Here is an 8,868-nt window from a genome sequence, read left to right on the forward strand (position 1 = left end):
CCCTATTTTCACTTTATCTAAAAATTAAGGGAAGGGGGGGGGGGTTCTGTGCTCAACTGCACTTTGAGGGAAAATCCAAGTAATATTACAAAGCCGCTGGTTTCAACATTGAAAAGCTATTCAATTAGAATGTAAAGCAAATATATATTTAATTTGCCAAAAGGATTTAGTCTATGTGTGTGTATATTAGAGGGTCCACAGATTTTGCCAAGTCTTGGTCTTGTATTATAGTTTTAAGTTCGTTGAGGCCTGTTTACATCATTATACTTTTATGAATTTTTTTTAAAGGTATTATTGTATAGTTTTATTTCTGTATTCAAATACCAGATGCTTTGCCCCTAGCCTCGAGGGGAGGGCGGTGGAAGTTAGGAAATGGCCTAAAACCATCCCAAGACATTTATGAAGGTTTCCTAAAAATTACAACAAATTCTAAACATTATTTTCCGAGGTTCAATCAGTTCAGCGGTTACCAAGATCTGAAGCTTCAGACGGAAGGATAGACGAACGGACAGACAGACATCATTCTACTTGGTATAATAGATAACAAATTCTGTGGTTCCTCGGATGTGTATGTGTAATGTGTATATGGACTTACATTCTACTCTACTTTACATAATATACAATTTCAATATAGAGTTAGTAGATACAAAACACCATTAACAAGCCACGGATAAAGGTTTGGATAAAGGTAAACAAGGTTTGGTAATATAAAATTAAAGGGGGGGGGGGGCGAAAGTGACACTTTTTGAAACCAAAACTAAAAGTCAAAGTAACTCAACTAAAAAAAGAGTTACAGGTCTGACATTTTGCATGGCAGTTGCTTTATAGGGGTACAATATGGAACTGTGAAGAAACGGCGGCGCAACCGCCGAAAACTGCCGAGAAAAGGCAAACAAATTTCGGCGGGAAACGGCGGTTTTCGGCGGTTGCGCCGCCGTTTCTTCACAGTTCCATATTGTACCCCTAAAAAGCAACTGCCATGCAAAATCTCAGACCTGTAACTCTTTTTTTAGTTGAGTTCCTTTGTTGACTTTTAGTTTTGGTTTCAAAAAGTGTCACTTTCGCCCCCCCCCTTTAACTCTTTCAGGGAGAGGACAACTAATGTTTAATATTGCTCGCAAATTTTAGCAAATGAAATTCCGCATTAACACAATCCTTTTTTTAGTATCAGATTTATAAATCATTACGAAGTTTCTAGCTGTAACCAAAAACTGATAAAATTCGAAAATTTATTTTTTTCCTCTAAGATTTTGAGGGGCAACTTATCGTAGTAAAGACGACCTTTTTATCTGCCTCATAAATATTATTTAAGATTTATTTTGCATTGGATATGCCTTATTACTGCAAATTTTCACTTAAGATTTTAAGAAACCTACTTTAATTCTAAGTAAACTTAACTATTAAATCTATTTAACCATTTTTAGATCCTTAGAAACAATAAAACGATTAAAAATATATTGAAATTTCTGGAATTTCTATGTCCTTGTCTCTCTGTGACCAGGTGGCCCTCTCTACTCTGTGTATCTGGCCGGATACAAACAATTATAAACTATACATTTTACGTATGCATAATTTATTCTGATAGAATCAACAAAACTTAGATCAAAATGCATTTCTCTCTCACACACACTGACGGAGATAGAGACTTGGTTGGATTAGTGTGTGTGTGTGTGTGTGTGTGAGTAGCCACATAAATGCAATCCACAGTTTCAGATAAATACAAAAATATGTTGACAAATGACAATGTAAAACTGAATTATTTGCTCTATTTTGGTCAAAAATGTTCATTTTTGTTCATTTCTAAAGGATTTTTTAAAAAATATACGTAAATTATTTACTTAAAATCTTAGGTAATTCTTTTTTTTAAAGCAATTACAAGCAAAAAAATGAATCATTTAAACTTAAATTAAAGGCCAGAAATAAAAAATATAGGCTTACTTTAATTTTTTTAAATGCTTATGATTAAAAAAAAGAGGAGTGAAATCTAATTTCTCCAAAGAATACCAAGAATATATTGCTTAATTCAGTTAAAAAAGAGTGTGTGTGTGTGTTGGTCCTTTGAAGATGGCAATATACAAGTGCTGAAATTATTTACTCCTTCAATGAATCTTCAAGCTGTAGTTGATTCTTTCAAGTATGCTATCAAATTAGCACGATCCTTCTTCTTTTTCAAACCTATAAGATAATTTATTTCATTAAAAATCCTTTAGATAAAAGCATTAAAAGAAAAATTAATATTTGAAAGATGTTATTAATAAAGGGGGACGAATTTAATCATGCAATTAAATGAAATGAAACTTAATCTAATAACTTGTAATACTTGAATATAACAAAAAAGTACAATAGCCAGTTGTTATGTGCATTTACAAAACATTGTGAAATCTTCAAAATTATATCATTTTTATACATTTGTCCTTAGCCAAAAAATATATTCAATTGCATTCAGTGGCGTGCACATTGAATAACCAGGGGGTTGTGAAACCATTAGAGGAGGAAAAAAGGGAAGGTCAAGGTTTCCTTTTTTCAATTTTAAGGAAGTTTTTGACACCCATCTTCACCCCCTACAGAACACAATTGATTGTTAATTTCTCAATTTTAAGTGACAATTGAACGTGGGGAATCCTGTCAAAGATGGTAAAGAACCATCCTCCCCCTCTTTTTCATGATTCATCATTGCCATTTTTCTCTAGGTAGAGCAAGGGCCATGTACAATGGATTTTCAATGTCTTGGGAAGCGGCACCTTGTGAAGCATCGCTAAGAGATGAGATTTTCTCTTATTAAAGATGAAAATTAAAAAAACTGTGCAAGGTCATAATAAAAGGGGTAGTTGCACGAAGTGCATTAAAACTTGAACTTGGTGAACTGCATATTTTTTTCTGTTCAATTGTTTAAACTACATATATAGAACATATTTGAAAGAATTTCAATCTTCTACCAGTTCGTTTTAAAAGTATCAATATACTTGAAAGTTGAAAATCATATTTTTGGATATATTCAACATAAATGGCTGTCATGTTTTCACAAAAACACCATGATGACTATTTCGGTGATGCCTAATTTTTTTCCATTTATTGTAATACCAAATTATATATGTTAGATGGTATTCTTGTAACTTATGCTTGCAATCAAACTTGTTAAATGCACTTCAGGCAACTATCCCTTTTGAAAAGAATGATAAAAACCTGCAAAAACCATCTTAGTTCCAGGAATGTACTTCTTTGGGTTGGTGAGGTAAACATCTAAAGTTTCATCTTCCCAGGTAATGCCCTTCTCTATGTTGGCCTAGATATAATATGCTATATATATTAACTAGCGGCTACGCCCCCTAGAAACCTCTAGGGGCACTTAAGGTAGGTGGGGGAAAAGTCGACATCATCCCATTTTAAATTTCAGTTTCAAAAGAGTAAACAAATATTTTTTTACAGGGGGTGGTGGGGAGTTGAAGACACCCTCCCCAAAAATAGTTTAAAACCTTCCCAGGACCTATAAGTAGCTTCACTGTAAAGGAGAATAATATCGGTACAGCGGTTGTCGAGATACTTCGGGACAAGCTAAAAAACGCTTACTACTTTATATAATAGGATTACTCAAAAACCACCACATGACTATAATCCCTGAGAAGTAGAACCTTGTTGGTTCACCGTATACCAAGATCTATAGCTTTAGACAGAAAGACAGACAGACATCGTTCTATTTTATCCAGAGTAGTGCAATCATCTAGTGTTTCTTCTACCAAAGCTATTCACTTTTCAAGGGGGGGGGGGGAAGTTCTGACACATTTGCGTAAACAGTGAGTATAGGCTTTATCTTTGGACTTAGAGGATAGGTTATTAGGGATAAAATCATTTTTATATGATGAATTTCCCCCAGATTTAAGATTTTTTGGATAGACCTCCAGGTTCCGGAGCTCCAGGCCTCCAGGTGGTCTCTGTACAGGTAAAAATGAAAAAAAAAAATTTTAAAGAGTGAGATGTCAGCTTATGAGACAAAATATGTATGTTTTTTCTTCAAATATGTGAATAACAATCAAAAAGAAGCATATTTTGTTTTATAAGTTAATCTCTAACTCTTAAAAAAAAAATCTTTTTTTAATTTTTACCTGTACAGAGACCACCTGGAAGCCTGGAGCTCCGGAACCTGGAGGCCTATCCAAAAAATCTTAAATCTGGGGGAAATTCATCATATAAGAATGATTTTATCCCTAATAACCTATCTTCTCAGTCCAAAGATAAAGCCTATACTCACTGTTTACGCAAATGTGCCAGAACTTCCCCCCCCCCCTTGTAGCACAAATGAAACATATTTTCATTAGTAAGAGAAGAGCATACAAAATTACATATTTTGATATAAACAAAGCATTTCACTATTTTGACAGCAAGGGACTGCATTTGAATATTCCTATTTATGGATAATAAAAACTACTATAAATAGGTAACTTAATAAATACAAGGCTATTATTCGACAAATACATTTTGACAAAATAAACCACCTCATACAAAAAAAACAACTAAAATGCCTGTAACCTGTGTATATGAGAAGCCGGTGGCCTGTCCAGTTTTCCTTCCAATAAGACCAAACAGGTTGGGTCCCTGCTTGTGTTTTCCTCCCTCCTCAACAGTGTGACATTGGGCACAAGCCTGTAATTCAATAATGACATCTCAGGGGTGTATATTCTGCACAAGATTTATTTTTTTTCCCCTGCTACAAAATTTTTTATTTTTTTTCCCCCCTAGATTTTTCTTTAAAAGTAGGGGGGGAAATAGAAAAATATTTAAAGAACTCTGTATTTTATTTATTTTATCCCTCCTACCACACATTTTTTAGTTTTTTTTAACCAAGGAGGGGGGCGAAATGGAAAAAATGTTTTCAGTTTTCTTAATTTTTACATTTTTTTTCCCTCCAACCACTTATTTTTTATTTTTTTCCCCCCACCCTGAGCCGGGGATCCCATGCAGAATATACACCCCTGTGATATCTTAAATTCTTAAGTTTTAAATGACGGTATCCGAGCAGGGGTTAGGCTTGAAGAAAACGTGTTTTTTTTCTTACCTTGCTTTCGTTACATTTGTTAATGGTTCTAGAATATTTGTAATATCCATTCCAACATAATCAATAGCCTTTCTCCTCTAATTTTAAAAATGTCAAAATTACCTTGGTGAAGATCTTTTTTCCTTCTTCAGCTGACATTTTAAACTAGACAGACAATATACACTCTGAAATTAGAAGTTATAAATGCTATTTCAAGGCACTGGTTTACTTTTCCATGATCACATTATCCATATGACATTATAAAATGTCACATTTTTCAAATTGGAACATCATACATTTTAAGACAATGGACTATAATATAAGGGGGGGGGGAAGTTTTGACACATTTGCGTAAACCTGGCACCCTGGCTTTATCTTTGGACTGAGAGGGTAGGTTATTAGGGATAAAATCATTCTTATATGATAAATTTCACGAAGTTTTAAGATTTTTTGGATAGGCCTCCAGGTTCCGGAGCTCCAGGCCTCCAGGTGGTCTCTGGACAGGTAAAAAAATAAAAAATTTCTTATTTGGACAGTTAGAGGTAAGTTTATAAAACAACATAACCTTCTTTTAATATATTATTTACATATTTGAAGAAAAAATTACAATCGGCCTCCAGGTTCAGGCGCTGGAGGCCTCCAGGTGGCCTCTGGACAGGTAAAAAATTAAAATTTCTTATTTGAACAGTTAGAGGTCAACTTATAAAACAACATAACCTTCTTTTAATATATTATTTAAATATTTGAAGAAAAAATTACAATTGGCCTACAGGTTCAGGTGCTGCAGGCCTCCAGATGGCCTCTGGACAGGTAAAAAATCAAAATTTCTTATTTGAACAGTTAGAGGTAAGTTTACAAAACAACATAACCGTCTTTTAATATATTATTTAAATATTTCAAGAAAAAATTACAATTGGCCTCCAGGTTCAGGTGCTGGAGGCCTCCAGGTGGCCTCTGGACAGGTAAAAAATCAAAATTTCTTATTTGAACAGTTAGAGGTAAGTTTATAAAACAACATAACCTTCTTTTAATATATTATTTAAATATTTCAAGAAAAATTACAATTGGCCTCCAGGTTCAGGTGCTGGAGGCCTCCAGGTGGCCTCTGGACAGGTAAAAAATCAAAATTTCTTATTTAAACACTTAGAAGTAAGTTTATAAAACAACATAACCTTCTTTTACTATATTATTTAAATATTTTAAGAAAAAATTACAATTGGCCTCCAGGTTTAGGTGCTGGAGGCCTCCAGGTGGCCTCTGGACAGGTAAAAAATCAAAATTTCTTATTTGAACAGTTAGAGGTCAACTTATAAAACAACATAACCTTCTTTTAATATATTATTTAAATATTTGAAGAAAAAATTACAATTGGCCTCCAAGTTCAGGTGCTGAAGGCCTCCAGGTGGCCTCTGGACAGGTAAAAAATCTAAATTTCTTATTTGAGCAGTTAGAGGTCAACTTATAATACAAAATGAGCTTATTTTTAGATCTTTTAAAGATATTTTAAGAATAAATTACAATCAGCCTTCAGGTTCAGGTGCTGCAGGCCTCCAGGTGGTCTCTGGACAGGTAAAAATCAAGCTTTCTTCTAAACAGATGGTGGTAAACATATGAGGCCACCTGGAGGCCTGCACCACCTGAACCTGGAGGCCAATAGTAATTTTGTCTTCAAATATTTAAGTAATATAGTAAAAGAAGGTTATGTTGTTTTATAAGTTGACCTCTAACTGTTCAAATAAGAAATTTAGATTTTTTACCTGTCCAGAGGCCATCTGGAGGCCTGTAGCACCTGAACCTGGAGGCCAATTGTAATTTTTTCTTCAAATATTTAAATATATTAAAAGAAGCTTATGTTGTTTTATAAACTTACCTCTAACTGTTCAAATAAGAAATTTTGATTTTTTACCTGTCCAGAGGCCACCTGGAGGCCTCCAGCACCTGAACCTGGAGGCCGATTGTAATTTTTTCTTCAAATATGTAAATAATATATTAAAAGAAGGTTATGTTGTTTTGTAAACTTACCTCTAACTGTTCAAATAAGAAATTTTGATTTTTTACCTGTCCAGAGGCCACCTGGAGGCCTCCAGCACCTGAACCTGGAGGCCGATTGTAATTTTTTCTCCAAATATGTAAGTAATATATTAAAAAAAGGTTATGTTGTTTTATAAAATTACCTCTAACTGTTCAAATAAGAAATTTTAATTTTTTACCTGTCCAGAGGCCACCTGGAGGCCTCCAGCACCTGAACCTGGAGGCCAATTGTAATTTTTTCTTCAAATATTTAAATAATATATTAAAAGAAGGTTATGTTGTTTTACAAACTTACCTCTAACTGTTCAAATAAGAAATTTAGATTTTTTACCTGTCCAGAGGCCACCTGGAGGCCTCCAGCACCTGAACCTGGAGGCCAATTGTAATTTTTTCTTCAAATATGTAAATAATATATTAAAAGAAGGTTATGTTGTTTTATAAACTTACCTCTAACTGTTCAAATAAGAAATTTTGATTTTTTACCTGTCCAGAGGCCACCTGGAGGCCTCCAGCACCTGAACCTGGAGGCCAATTGTAATTTTTTCTTGAAATATTTAAATAATATATTAAAAGAAGGTTATGTTGTTTTATAAACTTACCTCTAACTGTTCAAATAAGAAATTTTGATTTTTTACCTGTCCAGAGGCCACCTGGAGGCCTCCAGCACCTGAACCTGGAGGCCGATTGTAATTTTTTCTTCAAATATGTAAATAATATATTAAAAGAAGGTTATGTTGTTTTATAAACTTACCTCTAACTGTCCAAATAAGAAATTTTTTTATTTTTTTACCTGTCCAGAGACCACCTGGAGGCCTGGAGCTCCGGAACCTGGAGGCCTATCCAAAAAATCTTAAAACTTCGTGAAATTTATCATATAAGAATGATTTTATCCCTAATAACCTACCCTCTCAGTCCAAAGATAAAGCCAGGGTGCCAGGTTTACGCAAATGTGTCAAAACTTCCCCCCCCCTTGATATATGTGCATTATTTGCCAAATGTACCACTTTTCTGCACTACCTCTCCGATTTTGTTAATACTCTATATTTTGGTCCGTTGGGTCATTCAAGGATGCTGGATGGCCAAAAAAAAGTTTCAGAGTCCCTGGATGTCTAGATATCTAGCTATCTATGAAGGTAGGTAACAAAAATGTAAAAAACACCCATTTTTTCACAATTTTAAAAATTAATTTTTTCATCAATCTTACATCCAATCTATACATTTTATACACCAAAATGATCGTTTATTCATGTAAAAAGCGCACATAATGCTATTTTGGCCAAAACTCTAATTTTACAGGGTGTCCAACAAAAAGTGTATTTTGGATATCTAGCGTAATACCCAAAATACCTGTCCGAAAAAAATCATTTTTTTTGGCTTAAATCCTGTGTTTTATCTGTGTGCATATGTGGTATATAACGGTTTGGACCACCCGGGACTATAAGGTTGTCAAATTTCACTTTGGGACACCCTGTAAATGTGATTTTTGCGTCTGTAGAGCTAAAACTTGGTCCAAATTGGCTATTTTTTTCAAATTACTCTAATATGAGTCTTAGTATGTTTGGCCATAGTGTTTTCTGACCAGATCAATATTTTCATATTTTTTGGACACCCTGTATTTTCAAAAAAAGAGAAAAAATTTTTTTGTTTTTTTTTAAATTTTTTTTCTATTTTTAAGTTACTTAAAACTGTCATATAGATACAGATTTTGACTAATAACAATAATATTTGCCTATTTTACAATTTTTTACACTTTTGGGACACCCTGTGCATGTTTTTGAAAAATGATGGTTTTTGCCCATTTTTGGGGG

The 8,868-nt window shown here is 33.8% G+C and overlaps 1 protein-coding gene across 1 annotated transcript; it reads right to left on the reverse strand.

Annotated features, from left to right (window-relative positions):
• Positions 1–1,556: 1,556 nt before the first annotated feature.
• LOC145316037 (cytochrome c-like) lies at positions 1,557–5,267 on the reverse strand. The gene is made up of 4 exons (XM_080156304.1): positions 5,153–5,267; positions 4,525–4,638; positions 3,184–3,283; positions 1,557–2,175 (listed from the first exon to the last, which is right to left on the reverse strand). The coding sequence occupies exons 1-4, from the start codon at positions 5,186–5,188 to the stop codon at positions 2,111–2,113; spliced, it is 315 nt and encodes a 104-aa protein (XP_080012430.1). The 5' UTR covers positions 5,189–5,267; the 3' UTR covers positions 1,557–2,110.
• Between the last annotated feature and the right edge of the window lie 3,601 nt (positions 5,268–8,868).

This window comes from Acartia tonsa, chromosome 4 (assembly GCF_053477335.1).
Source record: "Acartia tonsa isolate MP-2025a chromosome 4, ASM5347733v1, whole genome shotgun sequence".
NCBI classification, from domain to species: Eukaryota; Metazoa; Arthropoda; class Copepoda; order Calanoida; family Acartiidae; genus Acartia; species Acartia tonsa.